Source organism: Scardinius erythrophthalmus, assembly GCF_964197995.2.
Source record: "Scardinius erythrophthalmus genome assembly, chromosome: 21".
NCBI classification, from domain to species: Eukaryota; Metazoa; Chordata; class Actinopteri; order Cypriniformes; family Leuciscidae; genus Scardinius; species Scardinius erythrophthalmus.
This window is the reverse complement of record NC_138241.1, coordinates 33,490,252-33,511,024: the sequence shown is the minus strand read 5'-3', so window position 1 is coordinate 33,511,024 and position 20,773 is coordinate 33,490,252. Positions and strand designations below refer to the sequence as shown.

General features: G+C 40.3%; 1 protein-coding gene across 6 annotated transcripts in view; it reads left to right on the top strand.

The window, feature by feature from the left end:
* ate1 (arginyltransferase 1) overlaps positions 1-20,773 on the top strand; it is a 91,215-nt gene that overhangs the window by 36,915 nt on the left and 33,527 nt on the right. For all 6 annotated transcript variants that reach the window (XR_014029084.1, XM_081351206.1, XM_081351207.1 and 3 more), the window contains exons 9-10: positions 6,004-6,185; positions 10,026-10,125. Coding sequence is in view for 5 of the 6 variants with exons in the window: in XM_081351206.1 (XP_081207332.1) it covers positions 6,004-6,185; positions 10,026-10,125 (282 nt within the window). In the remaining variant the exon portion in view is untranslated. The remainder of the gene's footprint in view (positions 1-6,003; positions 6,186-10,025; positions 10,126-20,773) is intronic.

Sequence of the window (20,773 nt, the reverse complement as noted above, 5' to 3'; positions counted from 1 at the left end):
CTTTGTGCTAATGAAGATTGTTACCATTTACCAGAAACATGCTTTTATCACCTCGTCAAGGCTGTTAGCCAGACGCTCCGACATCAGTGCTGTTGATGCCGTATACTCACTCATACTTTTTATTTACATTCTTTTTCAAACTTCCATTTTTTACTTAGTTAGCAAAATATACACTACCTTTCAGAAGTTTTAGGCAAAAGCTGAATTTTCAGGATCATTACTCCAGTCTTCAGTGTCACATGATCCTTCAGAAATTATTCTAATGCTTATTTGCGGCTCAAGTCTCTTACTGTCTTGAATGGTGTTGTGATTTTCTCTTGTTTAGCTTGAGAAATGTTGTATTTAGATGCTGTAATTAGAGCATCAATTTGTCAGGTGTGGCTGTGGCTTGAAACCGATTAAGATGGGTTAAATTATTGCATTTTATTGCTATAGTACTATATGAAGGACTCTTTTTTTCATGCACTGATAAACTTGGGTTCTGCGTGCAGAAATCTTAAAGGGGCAATTGGCATCAGGTGCAGAACCGTGTGCGCTTGTGGCATATCCGTTCACTTAAAGATCCATGAACAATAACACTATTTGAACTTTGCCTGCAAAGTCAAAAGTAAACAAACATAATTGAAGATTTGCTGTTAGCATGTATTAGGCACATTCACCTGGTTGTATTTATCTAGGTGTGTGTGTGTATTTGTTCACGTGTGTGTCACATGGCGTGCGTGGCAGCGTGTTTTGCGTCACTGACATGCCCTTCTCCTGATGCACGCCTGTGTTGCATTTGTATGTCTGTTTCTGTTTGGCTTTTTTAAATGTCTTTTATTGACCTGAAATGTCTGTCCTAAGGGGAAATGCTCGTTAACAGCGGTGTTGTGTAATTAGTCGTCAAGGTTTTATAAACCTCAAACCCTGCCTTTGCACCATACTCTGGTTTTTCCACATGCATATACACACATACTTGGCATACACCACTCATGCCATAGTTTTCTTTTATTTTCTAATTCCAGTGACAAGCAAAACCAATTAGTCTTTAACTGTCCATATCTCGTCACCTTAAAAGACCAGCATGACACACATCCTTATCTGAAGGAAATGGCACAATGAAATCATTAGCACATTAATAAACACTTCCCCATAATGTAATCAGAGCTCCACATGCCTGCATATACCACGTACAGGCATTGCATCTGCGTCGCAGAGGGAGCCGCGTGCCACGCCATGCCGTGAGTGCCGGCTCTGAGAAATGGCAGCCGTAATCGAGCGCTGCTGTTTCCACGTGGGGTTAAATGAGCCGTCGCTGAGCGCTGCGTCTAATGAGCGCTGTGTGTTTAGAGTGCCTGTGTGACTCGAATAACATTTGAGCCCTGCTGCGTTCCCAGTGCTTCTCTAGGGCCCACATTTGAGAAATAATTATTTGACATTTAATGCTCTGAGGGAATAATCTCTGTAGTCAATAAATGGAAAGTAATATAATATAATGGGGGTATTTTATTTTCTATTGTACAATACTCAAGTCAGTTTTATTTGTATAGTGCTTTTCACAATGTACATTGTGAATATCTGTCTTGCTATATTATTACAGTCAGAATCCAGGAACGTTGGGCTGTATTCACCATATAATAGACCATATTCACAGCAGCAACTTTGATTTTTAACGGGAATTAAAAAAAAAAGCGAGACTGTGAGGGATAGGCATACATCTCTTCAGTGGGTTGTACTGTTATTTAATGTGTTTTTGGATTGTTCTGCTGACGAAACACTACAGAAATATCTTTCAGAGAAATTTCAGTAGACACAAAAACTCCAGACAATATTAGCTGTAGAAAATTAGAAGTGATCTAGCAGCTTTTTACAGCGGATGCCATTGACATCGAAGTCGAAAATCAATATAGAAGTCTATCCCTCACAGCCTCGCTTTCATACCTGTTATTGCACTGCTCTGAATTCCATCCATCCATCCATCCATCCATCCATCCATCCATCCATCCATCCATCCATCCATCCATCCATCCATCCATCCATCCATCCATCCATCCATCCATCCATCCATCCATCCATCCATCCATCCATCCATCCATCCATCCATCCATCCATCCATCCATCCATCCATCCATCCATCCATCCATCCATCCATCCATCCATCCATCCATCCATCCATCCATCCATCCATCCATCCATCCATCCATCCATCCATCCATCCATCCATCCATCCATCCATCCATCCATCCCATGCATAATTTGTACTCTCCTCTCCTCTCGTTGTTTGTACGCATAGAAGAGCCATTGTATCGTTCATGAAAGAGGAATGATAACTACCCCAGCGGCCTGACAAACAGCCTGTTGACGTCCCTTACGCCGACTGCAAACGTAGCACGCAACTACACGGCTGGAGGAAGCTGGCCAAACAAAGACTGACACAGGGCAGCATATGCTTGTGATTTGGGCCCCTGCCTTTATTGTTGGCTTCATCTCTGTTTTGCTTGCCTTCACAGTGGCACAGACGCAGTCATTAGGCTGTCCGGCGAGGTGATCCTGGGGTCAAGGTGACGCCATTTCCCTCACTCAGGTCATGGCTGCATAAACATGCCTGATACTTTCACTGTGAAATACTTCTGTGGAGGCTGTGTTTCATTAAAACAGAGCGAAAACGCAATCTAGAACATACCGTCAGATCATTATGGATGAAAGATGGGCGGCTGTCAGGTGGTGCTGAGAGCTTAACGTTCCTTTAGCGGCTCTCCGTTGCCTGAGGGCAGGTTAGCATGACATACGTTGGATTTGAGTCCAGTCTGGTTCTGACAGAAACGAGGCACAGCACATGTGGTGCCAAAAGCCAGGCTGAGAATGGGCTCTCAGTTTCACCGCAAGCCCTTAATCATCACCGCTAGCCGCGCTATGAAAGCACCTTCATCTTGAGCGGCTGTGTGTACTTAATACTGACAGCTAGTTTAAACCGCCAACCAACTGGACAAGCACGCTGAATGAAAATAAGTAAACTATACACATGGAATGTGGCCCTCGGCGGACAAAAATGAGGGGTTTACTGTAACACATCTCTAGGAAGTAGGGAGGGATGCTGTGAACCGTGCCAGTTTAGCGGCAGAGCAAAGATTATACTTTGAAAGATGCTGATTTAAAAGGCACTGAATAGCACTTAAATACAAATAAAAAAGTTTAATTTCACTAACTGATATAATGTTAATATTCCATCCTCCTAAAGTACTAAAATCTGTTTTGTGTCTGTATAATAAACTGATAACCACCATAATAATACAGGTGTTAAAAGAGACACATGATGAATCACAAATAACCTTTCCACAAGCTGAGCTATATACTAAAATATTCAGTTTAATTGAAGTTTATTTGTAGCTCTTTTAAAACATATGCCTTTTCTGTGAAGCTGTTTTGAAACAATGTTCGAGACTTCCGATTCATTATGTAAGTAACAGAAAAATAACAAAATGCAGTAAATGGTAAAACTATTTGTGCTGCAAACCAGTGTGTTTAAAGTCACGACAATACATTAAAATAATATAAAAACAAATATCAGTTTGCAGTATCAAGTAGTATAATGGACTGTTTTTGTACAGGTAAAATAATTGGAAGCAAATGACACAGAAAAGTTACAAATAGCCGCACCCGCTCTCACATTAAAAATAAAGTGGATAAAATGTCCCGTTAGAGGATGTTTTTCCACAGTATATAGTAAGGGACCTTGCCATTTTACTGTAGCATTTTTACAGTCTTCTACTGTTAAACATTACAAATATTTTTTACAAGTGAACATTGTGAGTAGCATATGTGATGTTTCTGTGTTGGTTTTAATTTGGAGGTGAGTGACCGTGGCGCAGCAGCGTCTAAAGCCTCTCGTACTGAACAGATTGTCCGAGCCGCTCCCCTGGTGTTGTGATAACGAGCCGCCTTCCTGCAGGGCTAACTGGACCCAGATGGGCCGCGGAGAGATCCCGTTACCCCCTCCCACCGAGCCGTTTCAAGTCTCATTGGTGGACTAGGGTGAATAAAGCGCCCTTCTCGATAAGCCACTTTGATTGAAAAAAGCCAGCATGAATGTTTGAGTGGGAAATATGATCTCGGGCAGGTAACGGTTCGGGGTTTTACAGCCGTCCAAAACAGCAGACGAATATTCAGAGACACAAGTGCATATATGTCACATGAAGGAATGTGGGCTTTTATCTTCAGACACAACAGTAGTTTTTTTTTGTGTGTGTGTGTGTGTGTGTGTGTATGGTTCCAATCACTGCCACCCCTGATTTACACACAGGGTAAAAACGGCTCCCCTATTCCCTCCTGCACAGGCTTTCAGTGTGGAGATTGATTTTTGCTCATGCAAGGATTTTTATTAAATCGCCTCTTGTAGTTTCTCGTAGTTCGTGTGTGCCTGGCATTGACTTCTACTCCACACACACACACACACACACACACACACACACACACACACACACACACACACACACACACCTCCACTCTCAGCCCACATGTGGGATCTATTAGTGAGCTACTGTACACCCTGTGTTCCTTTGCAAGCACAGACTTTCAAATTGCTTGAGCATTGATTGACTCGTTTTTACAGAGGGTCTCACACAGGAACACAAATGTTTTCAACAATTTGAATTGATTTGCATGATAATACTAGTTTGAAGATTCGACTTTGTTAAATTAGATGAAAATTTACCTTTTTTTAAAATGCACATCCTGCTCTTTGCGGATGATGTTGTCGTGTTGGCCTCATCAGACCAGGACCTCCAGCATGCACTGGGACGGTTTGCAGCCGAGTGTGAAGCGGCTGGGATGAAAATCAGCACCTCCAAGTCCGAGGCCATGGTTCTCAGTCGGAAAAGGGTGGCTTGCTCGCTTCAGGTTGGTGGAGAGCTCCTGCCTCATGTGGAGGAGTTCAAGTATCTTGGGGTCTTGTTCACGAGTGAGGGAAGGATGGAACGGGAGATTGACAGGCGGATCGGTGCAGCTTCTGCAGTAATGCGGTCCCTGTACCGGTCTGTCGTGGTGAAGAAGGAGCTGAGCCGCAAGGCGAAGCTCTCGATTTACCAGTCAATCTACGTTCCTACTCTCACCTATGGTCATGAGCTGTGGGTCATGACCGAAAGGACAAGATCCCGGATACAAGCGGCCGAAATGAGCTTTCTCCGCAGGGTGGCTGGGCGATCCCTTAGAGATAGGGTGAGAAGCTCGGTCACTCGGGAGGAGCTCAGATTAGAGCCGCTGCTCCTCCACATCGAGAGGGGTCAGTTGAGGTGGCTCGGGCATCTTTTCCGGATGCCTCCTGGACGCCTTCCCGGGAAGGTGTTCCGGGCATGTCCCACCGGGAGGAGACCCCGGGGAAGACCTAGGACACGCTGGAGAGACTATGTCTCCCGGCTGGCCTGGGAACGCCTCGGTGTCCCCCCGGAAGAGCTGGAGGAAGTGTCTAGGGAGAGGGAAGTCTGGGCATCCCTGCTTAGACTGCTGCCCCCGCGACCCGGCCCCGGATAAGCGGTAGAAGATGGATGGATGGCATTTTCCTGGTCTTATTCTGCACAATTCATCAGTACGCACACAAAAAAAGTTTGTCATTAAAATGCAAACTTGCTGTCAACCACCAGTCTTTTTTTTTTTCAGCCCCTCCCCTCCAACCATTTTCACCATCTAAACAAATCCTGATGCATAAAATCAAGTCCCATGTTTTTTTTTTCTAATGAATTATTCTGTTTCACTCTAAAGTATGCCACATGGATAAAATTGTAATGTTTCATGCTGACTAAAAACCTCCCTTTTTAATGTGCCCTTTATTATATTTCATTTTATTATGGCACCAAGTCAGACCAATATTGTCACTCAATTCGTCACAGAATTTCCTGTTCCTCACTCTAAATCCCCAGTTATTACCTGTTACTCTTGTCCAATGAAAAGAGATAAAAGCCTAAAAATAATACATTTCATTGTATAATATTGAAATCTTTATAATAATGATATTCCCTGTCCTTCTCCCAGGCTGAGACCGCTCCTGATGGTCCTGATGTGGGCTACGGCTCGTTCCATCAGCAGTACTGGTTAGATGGCAGAATAGTAGCAGTGGGCGTTCTGGACATCCTTCCCTCCTGTGTGTCGTCTGTGTACCTCTACTACCACCCCGACTTCTCCTCGCTCTCATTGGGCACATACTCTGCTCTCAGGTTTGTCTGTCTGTCTATAAATTCTCTCTAATCTTTGAGCGTTTTAGGCCGATTATGTTCAGACAGGTGTAAACATTTACTAATTAATAATTGGTCATTTATCTGACTTGAGATGAAGTGTGAATCTGCTCGGACATCTAGTTTGAGCCAACATCCTTTTAGTTGCTAGCTTAAACCTTTAACCACTAGGCTACACTACCTCCCTACAAAAGTTTAACAGCATTAATGTTGCAGATTTTTTTCATAGAATTATTTTATCCTTGAAGACGAAAAGCACATTAATGCATCTTGATCTGCCTGTCTTTCAGTGCAGAATCTTGTCTCTGAATGTGTTTCTGATGGTTTTGCTGGTAGAGTTTTAAATGCATCTTATTTTCAAAACAACCATACACACCCACGGTTACAGGTCTATATTTCTTTGTCACACACATGTGTTTAAATATTTCACATGGGAGGCTCACCTGATTAGGTTACACTTAACAGGAGATGCCAGATGTGTGTGTGTGTGTGTGTGTGTGTGTGTGTGTGTGTGTGTGTGTGTGTGTGTGTGTGTGTGTGTGTGTGTGTTCTGAGTTTTGGGTGTTTGGAGGCTTCGGGAGCCTTATTTCTCACCGAGAGAATAATAAAAAGAAGGCTCAGGGAGAGAAAGCGTGAGGGAGAAGTGGAGATTGTGCCGAGAGCAGCTGGTGTCAACCGCGGGGTCAGTGTCTTTGTGCTGTTGTGTGTCAGTGTGATTGAGTGAGACTGTCTGAGCGCAGGATGTGACACTGTTCAGTAATGTGTCTCCATGCTGCTCTGGACACTATAAATAATGATGAATGGCCAGCAAAGATAAACAAAATGTGTTTCCTCTGAGTTGAAACGTGCTGAAAATTAAGTTGCACTGTTAATTCTGTTGAAATCCTTGTGTGAATCTTAAGAAAATTTGTCCTTGGCATATTTTAACCCCTATAAGTCAGAATATGTAGCCTGGTTAAAACCAGACCCTTCTCAGTTGAAACTGAGTGTAGGGTCTGGCGAAGTTATGTAGACAAATCATTTCCAAAGGGGCGTCACCAACCGACGTAGCTCAAATTCCTCTGGGCGCAATTGGATAGTCTTAAAACCAATCAGATCGATGAAGGAGATGACTTATGCTTCGAGTGTTGTTCTTTGCTCCGGTTTTAACGAAACCGGTAAGTTTAAATCGCTCAAAACAGACGCGATAACTGATTCGTTTATATACTGTCTATGATTCGAACGAGTGATGTTCCACGGCGGCATCCGTCTTTGTAATGAAATCTCCTTCAGCGTCGCTGCGCTGTCGTCATCATGTAAATCCCTCCCCAAACGTTTCTGATTGGTGCTGCGATTTCGGCGGCACAGAAATGAGTTTGAATGGGCTCTTCTCCAGACTATCCTGGAGAGAGAATTAAAATTCGCCGGAAGTAGTCTGGGTTTTCCCAGGCTACAGAATATGTATAAATAAGAAATTATATTTTACAAAAATAAGGTTAATTCGATTTTTTTTAAAGGAATCAATTAGATGTTTTATTTTTTTATTATTTCCCCCCAAATTCTTATTACGGTTATTAGTCTGGACATTTTATCATGGTTTATTTGTAATTATTAATATCAATGGGGGAAAGAAATACAGCTATAATAATTTATGGTGAAAATATGCTAACACTTAATGGCCCTAAATGTAGCCCCTTAATTTTAAACTATATATATATATATATATATATATATATATATATATATATATGTATGTATCAATATGAATAATTTTTTGCCTTCTTTTTTTTCTGGGCTGAAATACCTTGACAAATTTAAATTCACCCTTCTAATCAGTATATATTTCTTGCTTTTTAGTAAAAAATATAATTAAAACATCCTTTAAAGAAGATACATTTACATTAATACCTTACAGTTAATTTTTTTTTAATAAACTTGTATATGTTGTGTTTCATTGACTGCTATTTTGTTTACATCTTCAAAAATAGTCAGACATTGTGTTGCTTAGATTCAGGAAATATGTTCCACACATCTCCTGCTCTCTCTGTGTGTGTGTGTGTGTGTGTGTGTGTGTGTGTGTGTGTGTGTGTGTGTGTGTGTGTGTGTGTGTGTGTGTGTGTGTGTGTGTGTGTGTGTGTGTGTGTGTGTGTGTGTGTGTGTGTGTGTGTGTGTGTGTGTGTGTGTGTGTGTGTGTGTGTGTGTGTGTGTGTGTGTGACATTAATATTAAGCAGACGTCTTGTCCGTGGTGAGCGCTTCTGCATAATTGGCTTGTGTGGGGGTGTCAGTCCGCTGAAGAGGAGATAATGGAGGCTTCAAACTGCTGCCAGCGCGAGCGGGTGGGGACTGGGGTTCAAATTGAGGAGTGGGGGGGACTGCCCTTTCTTTATGTCCCTCTTTCTTCTGTCCCTCTTTCTTTCTCCATCTTTTTTGTGAATGGGTTCCACAGCCTCTTCTTATCCGTCTCTCATTCATGGAGAGCCAGGCTTTGTCACCAGGGGATGGGAACCCGGGAACCTGGCAGCGACCGCATGACCTTCCAGCACCTCGCTGTTTGTCGTCGCTCCTTCTCCCTTCTCTGTTTTCCTCTTTCATTTTCCACTACTTTTATTTTGCTTTGGCTTCTCACTCTTCCTCTCTTTTTCCTGCAAAAAAAAAGAAAAGAAAAGATTTCTTCCCCTAATTTTTGAAAAGACAGAGAGTATGAGGTATACAAAATTGCAGAAGAAGAGAGAAGAAAGAGCAGGATTTATTTATGGAAAAGAGAAACATGTTTGTGCAGGGAATAAAGAGAGAACTGAAGAGAGAGAGAGAGAGAGAGAGAGAGAGAGAGAGAGAGAGAGAGGAAGTATAAATCTCCTCTATTTTTCCTCCTGTTTTTATTTTCTCAGCTCCCTTTTGTTTTTCTCCTCCGCTTCCTCTTTTTCAGCACTTCCAGATACACATTCAAATGGTTGTTTATGAGGGAAACAGTTGATCTGGTCCGTATGCAGCAAATCAGTTTATGTTTTATCTACTTTAAAGGGTTAGTGCACCCAAAAAAATGTAATTATGTCATTAATTACTCACCCTCATGTTGTTCCAAACCCGTAAGACCCTCGTTCATCTTCGGAACACAGACTGACACGGAAGAGAAGAAACTGTTGAATAAAGTTGTTATTTTTGTTTTGTTTTTGCCACAAAAAGTACTTGGACTATTTTAACGATGTCTTTATTACCTTTCTGTGCCTTGAAAGTGGTAATAACGTTGCAGTCTGGGGGTTCAGAATCAGAAAGCTCTCGGATTTCATCAAAAATGTCTTAAATTTGTGTTCTGAAAATGAACGAAAGTCTTATGGGTTTGTAACGACATGAGGGTGAGTAATTAATGACAGAATTTTAATGTTTGGGTGAACTATACCTTTAGGCATCATATCCTAATGCTACACATTGTATAGTATAATTAAGGACTGTTAACAGAGAATTATTAATCTTGTTTAAAAATCATGAATACAATTTTATTGTATTAAATTTGAAGTGTCATATCTCTAAATATCTCTAAAATCCCTAAAATTACATACTGTTACATAAATGGAAAGAAATCTGTCAAACTACATAGACTCTGCACGAGTGTCTTGTTTACCGGCCAATCAAAAAATGATTTTTATCAAGTAAACAATTGATAATTGAACAGTGGATATTTGTAGCATTAAAACAGCATTACATTCTCTGTCTAATGAGCACCATGTTGTTTCACGACTTGGACCACAATGCTCCTTATATCAAACTAACCGGAAAACGTGCCTGTTTCGTAGCATAAACCATATGCCTGTAAAATATGATTTCTACTCTCGTTCTCTCTGCAGGGAGATCGCTTTCACCAGGCAGTTGCAGAAGCAGTCGCCCAAACTCGCCTACTACTATCTGGGTTTCTACGTACACTCGTGTCCCAAGATGCGCTATAAGGTATGTCTCAACCTCATCAACTTCATCAACCTTCATTTCTGTTCATCTTCTGTTTGCCCTGGTTAGTATCATCTAACCTTGCTGGAATATGTACTGAGATGTCATACATTTTTGCAATGAAAGAAGACACCACATAGACGGGTGGCAGTATAGAGTCCATCCAGCATAGTGCACCTCTAACATGTGCGTCTACCTAAATTGGTTGCATAAATCCTCTGGCAAAATTCTAATGCAGGATCAGTTTTTCTACTTTGTTTATCACTTTCAAAAACCTTTTCCCTTGATTGCACTTTGCTGAATCTTAAAACAAGATGCATCAAAAACATGTAATTCTAGCAGGTGTAACCGTACACTTTCTTAAATATTTGATATGCGTGTATAGTCTCCATCACACTTTTAAGATGAGGCAGGCCACAGTGGTTGTATAATCGGCAGGGTGAAGCTGAAGTAGACACCTGTTAAAGGTGTTAATCCTCTATCGTCCGCCAGCATCACACCTCTCCGCTCGATCTGTTTCTCTCATTACTGCTCCCCAAAGACTCGTCCTGGAGTGAGCACAATGCCTCCGCCACAGGAAATATCTCTTCCCCGCTTCCTGTCAGATGGTACAGTAGATATAGGAAGATCAGGGTTATTTTAGTTTGATGCATATACTATTATAGTATTTTTTTAATATTTTGACTGAGCTTTTATTTTTATATTTTCATTTTTCATTTTAATAATTTTAGTACTTCAACATTTTTAATCATGAATCATTTTTATTAAACATTTTCATCAACTTTAAGTTTTTCATCTAATATTAATATTTTATTTTATTTATGCTTTAATTAGTTTAAATTTTTTGGTTTCCATTTTAGTTAACAATAACAACAATGGGGAGGATTGAGGAAATGCCATCGAAAACACCTTACCTCTTTCTTTCTCCTCTTTTTTCTCATTTAGTGTGCATTTGAAGCCTCTCAGTACTTATATAGCCATGAATGTCTTAGAATGTCATTCAAGAGGTGTTACTCATCAGTTTATATTGTTCACTTAGGTTTGAGACACCTGCAACTCAATTCATTTGTATGTAACCATTTTTGCCAACCATTTGCCAAAAATGCTACACTAGTAACACACCTTCATTTTATTTCCTCTTCCTTTTTGAGGACTTCCTTTTGGTGATAAAAGTTTAGTTTGAATGGATTGGCACACTATATATATAGCCACATACATTTCTTAAAGATGTCTCAAAATTCACGTACATCATTATTTTATTTTTAAATTCATGTGCACTTGTAATCTCTAATATAAAATGTTAACGTCCCCTCCCCCTCGAAACAACATCTCTTCATGACACATGTCTCGGCATATGTCTAAATATCCTCCACTACTGACTGCAAACTAGTATTCAGATCTGCCTCCATTTAGTTAGCAACGCCCAACTTCCTACGATCTAATTAATTCCGGAAAGGACAAAATCAAGAATCAACGAAATTACATTTTTCTCATTCCAGAAGCCGTTTCACTTGGATATATGTCACAATAGGGAAGAAAAGCCTTTGCAACTTCCGTTTCATGCTGACTTTTAAGTTCACTCACAATCGGATTTATTTGTATTTTATTTAGCTTTTTATTACATAATTTTAACATTGCCAACCTCAAGTTGTATGACAGCACAAAATGTTCTTAAATTTAGCTGGAACACTATTTTAAAACTACTCTGAATTGTGGAAAGCTAATATATTTGACATGCAGTGAACCCAGCGTCAGGCTGAACTGCAGAATTCATCAGCGCAATCTCAATATCACAATCGCATGCCTGCTTTTCAGCCCTTAAGCCTCTCGGTGCGGACAGGCCATGGAAAATGTTGAGGTATGCTTCAGATTTGGCTCTGTTGTGTAGCTTATTGAGTTTCTGACACCGTTAGCTGTTCCTGCGACGTGTTCCACAACCTCGCACTTGGCTCGTAGTGAGTTTTCAGCATCTTTTGCGAACAAGGGACTTGGAGCTGTGTTCGAGCTCGGCCACAGGACCGTGGAAGATGACGGTAAAGCGGTCCAGCGGGAACTCTGTGTAAGTGCTTGCACAGGTGTGGCTGAACGTAAAGCGTGTTGGCCGTCGTTCGACTGAGACGAGGGAGATGTTGGGCAACCGAACAGCTGATTCTTATACGATAGGCGGAGATTGTGAGAGAGGAAAAGAATGTAAATAAAAGTGACGGACTGGCCCAGAGCTGAAGACGAGGAAGAGGGAACATACAGTGTGCAGCTGTAGAAGCTATTAGCAGTTGAGGAAGAGGTCAGAGCTACTGTAGTTCACGGTGTCACCTGATAGTGTTATCGGAGAGGTAGACAACGCTCATCTTTATTTAAACATTCCTCCCTTTAAAGGAATTGGAAAAATTATAATTCTATAATCATTTACTCACCCATTGCTTTGAAATCTTATTCTTGCTTGTGTTCAGGTCAAATATGGCTCCTCAAGAGACGCAGCACAAAGTTTGATGTCACTGTCAAACCTGGCATGACATGCCTTGATGCAGCATATTTGAATTCTATGTGTTCAGAATATAGTCATATGGATCACTTTTATGGTCCTTTTTTGGAGATTCACAGCCTCGATCCCCATTATGAAAAAGATAATACATAACATGGGGGAAAAAGTGTTGAACTTGTCCATGAAGAGTTTTAGAAAGGCTGATCATTTCATTATGACTATTTATGTAATAGTTCATTTAAAGTAAAAATATTTAATTTGTCAAATATTTATATTTATTTATAAATGGCACCTATTTTGTAGATGAGCCATTATTATTTATCACAGCTCATTACTCATTATTTGAGATTTTTTGTTTTCATAGCTACAAAACGTATCTTTAAACATATCTATTAGCACTCTGTTCTATTAGAAACCATGGTATGATTTCCACATCTCAAACCTTTGAGCATCTCTGCAATGCGGCAGTGAGTGTAAAGCCTCTGGGTATCTTAATTCACTGTGTTTCTCTGCACTGCAGTATTAGTCTACTGAAACGTTCAACCTCAGGCTGGATCTGTAGTCCTGGAAGTTGTTTGTGCGTCTGTCTTTCTCTCCGTTTCTGTCTTTGTTGGACTCTCTCAGTGGAGCCGGTTTCTGCAGCGCTGTGCGTGTGGAATAGTGAATAGATCTCGGTTGGAGCCCAGCTCTCGCTCTCTCCCAGCATAACTCTCACATCAGAGGATGAGTGCCACTCACCCCTCTCATTCACCTCCTGCCATTGTGCGCTGAGAGATTAGTCTGGGGTTAGAAGGTTGTCTGTTTCTCACCTACATCCAGAACCCACTTTTCAAATCGCTTAATAAAGGAATAGTTCACATAAAAATGAAAACTCATGTCGTTCCAAATCCAAATGGCTTGCTTTCTTTCTGAAGGTGGAGCTTATTGGACTTTTCCATGCAATTTACAATAAAGGAGGACTGAAGCTTTCAAGCTTCAAAAAGGACACAAAAGCATCATAAAAGTATCGTCTGAACTTGTACGATAGCTTTGTGTAAAAATAATGGTGACGACCAAAAATACACAGATAATCATCCTCAATAGATAAGTTTAAATTAGTGCTGTCAAATCGATTAATCATGATTAATCGCATCTTACATAAAAGTTTTTGTTTACATAATATGTGTTTATATATTATTTTATTTATATATATATATATATGTGTGTGCATGGGTGTGTGTGTGTGTGTATATATGCACACACACACAGACATATAATTTTTGTCATTAAGAATGAATCCAGTCTGTTTAAATGAACTCTGAACGTTGCAATCGAATTCACATATTTGTTTACGTGTACATTACATGTATTCTTAACAAAACCAGGTATTTTTTTATCTGAACGAGAAAATAGTCTGATTCAAGTCATTTACATGCACCCTTTTAATCTGATCGAAACTTCATTCAAATCCACTGAAGTGTTTACATGAAGGCTTTTCAGTCTTTATTGAGCCATAAATCCGATTAAAAAACAGATTATTTGGGCGCATATAAACGTAGCTAATGAGTTGTGACCGGATCATTGAATCATTGAGTTAAACTTGACTAACAAATCAATCCGATTCACAAATGAATCATTGATTAAACAATGAACCGATTAATTTATAAGATTCAAAAGAGTGATTTGTTCATGAATCTTCTCTCATAAACTCCTATGAATGTGTTTTCAGTGATGTGTTTTCAACGTCTTAAATGTTTGGTCTATTTCTCAATCATAGAGTGATTGTATGACTTCAGAAGAGTTGTATAAACTGTTTTCAAGATGCTTTTATGATGTTTTTGCATTCTTTTTGAAGCTTGAAAGCCCCAGCCACCATTGTTGCAAAAGAGCATGGTAAAATGTTCTCTTTTTTGTGTTTTGCGGAAAGATTTGGAAAGAGGGTGAGGGTGAGTAAAAGATGCTAGAATGTTCCGTATTTCTTGAACACAAAGGCATATGGTATTATTGTGGCCGTCCTGGAATGTCTTCTTGAAATTCAGATCTCGGTGTGTTGTTTCAGAACGACCCCCTGCACCTCTGCTAAGAGCACAGCACCCGCTGCGTTTCGTCAAAGCTTCTGAGCTCTCTCATGCTTTGCCCTGCTTAGAGCTCAAATCCATCCCATTAGAGCAGCTTCCTTCTTTTCAGGCAGGGAACACTGTGTACCCCTCGCTGTGTCTACCGGGAAAGCACACCGACTGTGTGCTGATGCAGACATATGTGCTGGAGTCGATGCTTGTGTTTTGACTGTTGATGTGTATAATTGTTGGTTAAGTGCATTAGGCATGAAACATACTTTATGCACGTACGTATTTCTACATTGTCATCATTTACAATTTGAAAAAGATTACATGTTTTTTGGTAAGATTTTTTTTTCCAGAATTATTTGGTGAAAATATGTCTTAACTGTCACCTTTGATTTAAAGCATCCTTGTTATTAATTTATTTAAAAACATCTTACTGATCTCACACTTTTGAACAAGAATGTACAGTACTTTTCATGTTAGGTTATGGTAAGAGCACTTTTATCATACAGAATATATTATTTAGTTGTTTCGGAAGAAGGAAAGGAGCAGACTGTAAACCAAAACAACCAGACACAATGCCAAGAACTTTAACTGGCCTCCGCTTAAACTTCACTGGCCACAAAGGCAGTGGTCGGGGTCCTTTCGGGAGGCGGTACTCAGTGCCAGCTCCATTTCTCTTCTGCAGTCAAGCCAGACCGCCGTCCAGTTCGAGATGTGACTTCCTGGCCCTGCCGGGTCCATTCTGTGTCTGATCCTCTGATGGCTGTTTGGCCCTCGACTGTGCCCGAGCTTTCAGGCTTCTGAATGTGTCTAATGGGGTGGAATGAGCAGGTCTGTGGGGTTCTGGCGAGAGAAGCTTCCCCTCTCCACCCTCCCTTCACCTGTCTCCCTCTCCATCCACCAGGTGTTTCTCAAAGCTTCCTGTGAATTCCACATCCAGGCCAAAGGAAACAAGCGTCTGAGAACTCTTTATTGGGGTCGTCTTTGTATGTTTGTGTGCGGGCTGCCGGTCATCTGGAGAGGCTTTTCATTCGTCTTAAGAGCCCCTTGCTGCAAAGTCAATGTAGGAAACCTGAGGATTTTTCTGTGGGTGAAATGGATAATGCTTGCACTGTGCTCAGGCCAACCTTGAAGCAAATGTGGCACCATAAAGCATGCATACGAATTTCTGATATATACAGTGATTTTAATGTGACTTAAAACTTAAATGTTTCATTTAATTCGATTTTGCATGATTGGAAGACCCCAGACCCTATGAAAGGACCTATGTTTGGCAGGTATGTTTCTTACAGCTATGTATGGACTTCAGTGAAAGTCCCTCTAGTGTAGTCAAGAGGGATTGCGTTTATGCTCTCCTACACTTCTTTGGTTGACTGTAACCTTTCATCTGGGATAAATGTCTGGGCCAAGAGCTGACAGAACATTTAATGAGTTAATTATCATGCATTAACCTGATGAATGCATTATAAAGCAACTTACGTCAACAAAAAATTATTACAATAGTCAATGAATCAATTTAAAAAACTAAATGTTTCTAAGAATCAAAGCTAAATATAACACTGGAAAACATGAACAGATGTTGTCTTTTCTGGTTTAGCATGCTACAAATACAGCTACAGAGTAAACCAGAAAAGACAACATCTGTTCATGTTTTCCAGTGTTATATTTAGCTTTGATTCTTAGAAACATTTTGTTTTTTAAATTGATTGACTTTAGTCGGTGCCTCCCTTTTCCCCGTTCCCCTGCTTTGCGTGGGGTGATGTTTGTGATGTTGCACAACATTTTATTTAATGTTGTTTTCTTTGTATTTTAGGACCAAGAATGTTCCCAAGTGTCTGTTCTAGTTTTTCTTTGAGTTGAAGTGAGTTTCAGTGGCATTAAAGATATGTGTTATAAGTAGAAGGATGGTAAAGTTATGTAATTTAGGTTAACTGTGTGGTTATTATTTATTTTAAGGTTAATTCCTTTACCTAAAATAACAAGTACCTCCGTTTCCATTAAATAACAAGTAGAAATGGAGCAGGACAGAGTCTTAGAGCTGAAAAGAGGCATTGATTGTTTTGGACCAGAGACAATGAAGTAATGATGCTGAAAATTCAGCTTTGATCAGATATTTCAGATAGAAAAGATTTATTTTAAATTGTAATATTATTTCACAATATTACTGTTTTTCCTGTCATTTTGATCCAGTAAATGCAGCAGGTGAGCATAAGAGAATTCTTAGGATATTGTATAGTTATAGAGGATAGTGCAGTTGTAGTGGTGTCAGATCTTAAGAACAGTTTTGTACCTCCTTATGTAAAGTCTAGTGTTTTCAGCATGCTAAACCACATGACAGACTTTTACAACTCTTTTCCATGGAAAAGAGAATCATTACTTTTAAGGAATCAGGGTTCCCACCATCATGAAAAAGTTGAGATCTTCAGGTCGTGAAAATTCTTGTAAATTAAAATAAAAAAATTACAGCACAGATTTTCTAGTTATTCTCAGCGCTAAAATATTTAATCGGCTAGAATTGTCTAGTGAATACAATTATTGTTCTGTCCATATTTATTTTAGTCTATCTAGAAATCATGGAAATTGAGTGATCGAAAGGAGTGGGAACCCAGGAGATTGTGCATGTGGTGTTTGAGTCGTTGCATCGCAGCACAAAAGACCCTTCTCATCTAATCACTACATCTCTAATTTAGAGTCCTCATCCTGTTTGCTGTACGTGTTTCTATGTCTCGATCTCTCTGCTCTTGTATAAATCCTCAGGAATGCCGAGGCAAGTGGGAACAAGTGCTCTGTTTCTCGCTTTCTCGCTCTCTCGCTCTCGTCACCTCTACTGGAGTTGTACGTGTTTGCTTTGCTTGTACACACATGGTCACACATGTTTGTGTGTATTTTTGTCAAGCCATTGAATTAAATAAACTCAAAACCAAACTACAGTTCAGTTCATGTTGACAGAGATATCTCAAAAGAAACACAAAACGTTCACTTGGTGAGCTGCTTACAGCAATTTTGTTTGAATGCACTAGGAAAAACTCGGCCTAGGTTTCAAGAGACAGTCCTAGTATGATCCACTTTATCTTCAGCTGAAGCCTTTTTTCTCTATGCTTGCAGAACCCAACCCATTTCAACTTACATCATGCATGTAAACTCTCTTCAAACTCCTTTCTTTACCGTCTCTGTGCCCGTCCCATAAACCAAACCATCACGCCATCATGAAGCGCTAAATGAAACGATAGGAAATGAGGGCTTGAAATGAAAGAAAGTGGTCTGAGAGAAAAATAAACAATTACCACACATTTAGTTTGGCATGTTCTGTCCTTTCTCCTTTTTTCTCCTCTTCAAAGCGCCTTTGAAGCGTGCTCTACTCTGCAGCGTAATCTCTTTCACTTGTTTTTCTTTCATTAATAAGCCACGGCGCTGTGGAACTGTCAGTTAGCCGTTTAAATGTGGTCCGCACTTTCGTTACGTGCTGTTGAGATTGGATTTGTGATTGTGGTGCATGTCAGGACAGGGAAAAGACACAAAGATTCCAGCGTCAGGGTCTCACTGCCCGTCCGAAATCATTTCTTCAGGTTTCTGCAAGTGGGATCTTGTTAGCGTAGGGCTGAAATGTCAAAATACATGATCTATCGTAAACCGCCGATGTGCTAGCTCCTTTTTTTGTACATTTAGCTTGGACAGTTCACCCCAAAACCCATGGAGATTATTAAACAGATCCAAAAAGCATTTTTGGGTGATACTGCACTAATTTGGCAATTTAAAATGGCTGTTCATGAGCTCTATTCCCCTCTTCACTCTATTACCGTTTAAAAGGCAAAGTCGTGCACCCCTGAAGCACTAAACCACCTCAAGTGCCTTTTTTTACCTCTCACTTCTTCAGTAATGCTCATGAGTCCAGCGCCCTCCCTCTTCGCCTGATTTTCAGCCTTCTCCAAGTCCACTGTTGGCTGCCAACCTGACAGAAGTTGCTTTTTGATTTGGTTCAACTGAGACCACCAACAGTGAGGCGTATGAGGGGAAAAGTTTGTTTGAATTGGGGTTTGTTTCTTCTCTTTTCTCTCTCCCTTCTGTACGGTGTAAGTTTTGACATCAGTTGAAGCCAGCACGAGGGTCTTGTTCCAATTAGTACAAAAATTCTCACTCATCTAGCAAACTCTTTCTGTCTGTGTTGGTCTTTGTGGCGTGCACTACTGTATTCGCTATAAATGCTGTTCTTTTGAACTTTCTATTCATCAAATAAAAAAATATATATATCACGGTTTCCACAAAAATATGAAGCAGCACAACTGTTTTCAACATTGATAATAATCAGAAATGTTTCTTGAGCAGCAAATCATCATATCATAGAATGATTTCTGAAGGATCATGTGACACTGAAGACTGGAGTAATGATGCTGAAAATTCAGCTTTGATCACAGGAATAAATTACATTTTAAAATGTTAAAATAGAAAAAAGTTATTTAAAATTTGTATAATATTTCACAATAGTATAGTTTTTACTGTATTTTTGATCAACTAGTCTTTAAGGTCAACTAGTCTAGTCTTTAGAGTTTTTTTTTTCTTGTAAGTCTTGTAAAAGTTTTGACGAATCATTGCCATACAATAACTTGTGATTTAATGAGTTTATTTTTTTTGTTCATGTCCATTACAGTGTAAAAAGACCTTAATAACTCTTAAGAAGTTCATATCGAATGGATGTTTGATTTTCCCTTATGGTTTTGTAAACAAATATTGCACAAGGGTAGAATGACATGATTAATGTTAGTTACTAAAATATTTACAAGTGCTTAATATATTCCTCTTTTTGGCCTTGGTCCTCTTTGACTGTTTTTCTTAAGACCCCAGGCAACCTGAATATTATTTTAGAATAATATAAAACAAGGGTGCTTTGCTTTTTTAGCGCACAATAAGCCGTGTTTATGCTTTGGCTGGAGTGTGGCATGCATTCAGCAGTAGCTGCTCTTTGTGTGGTTTGTGGGTCTGTGATGTGGGTCGATGAGACACATGAGAGTTCACATAATGCACTTCTGCACTGGAAATGCATTAAAATGCACATTGCATTTGCTTAAATGAACTTATTTGAATGGCAATGTAAAATTTAAAGTGCACAATGATTGTGTTTTCTCAGATATCTGCGACAAGCTTAATCGCATGCATATTGTGCATCCCTAAATAATAAATAACCCACATTCATGATGTCCATTCGTTTAGCACGTTGACACAGTGTGGTAATAGAGGCGACGTGTTTTATGTGTTTACATTGAGGCCCTGATTCAGCGCACTTACCCCTGCTCCCCCCCATCAGGAGCGTTGACATGACGACAGACCTCCGGGGTCGGAGTTGAGAGGTCGGGTCAGACGATTTAGTCTCGGCAGTGAAAGAGAGAAACGATAGATGGCGGGGGAAGGGGGTTCGGTGAGGGAGGTGTGAAGGTCACAGGGCTCGAAAATGAGAGTTTAGATCTGATGTCAGGGTGAAAATAGCCAGAGTGGCCCAGCTGCCAGCGCACTGTGTTTGCCTTGCCATTAACTCGCCCTTGGTTTATTTTCAGAGCCTTGGATTCAGCCACTTTGTCTGAGGTGACAGGGCCTCCAGTCCTTATAACATATAGCACACTTTGATATATAGAGCGTGGAACAAAGAGCAAACAAAACGAATGGGCTATTTTTTCCTGTACGAGTATTGAAATGAAACATGGGATTCTTGTGATTTGCACATGACATGTTTTTTATAAATCATATTACTGTTATCATCACCTTCTAAATGTGTTCTTTTGTATACATTGTAGAGCCCTGCACGGGCCAAAAACTCCAGCCCTAACCCGGCCCTGGCCCGTGGTGTTCAAGCCCTACCCGGCCCCAGCCCGACAACGGCTGCAGTTTTTTCAGCCCGAACCCGACCCGACCCGAGACGTATCACTTTAAGCTCTCTCTGACGCGCGCTCTTTGATGCGCGCTGTCTCTGCTTCACGCACGGCACATCAAACGCTACTAAAAGGTAGACTTTTATTATTGGCCTGAAACATCACCAATCATGCCCACAAATATTGAACAGACTGTCCATTCGAGAGAAGCATAAGCATGCAGTAGAGAATATAGCGCCACGGGATCCAACCGCAAAAATAAGTAA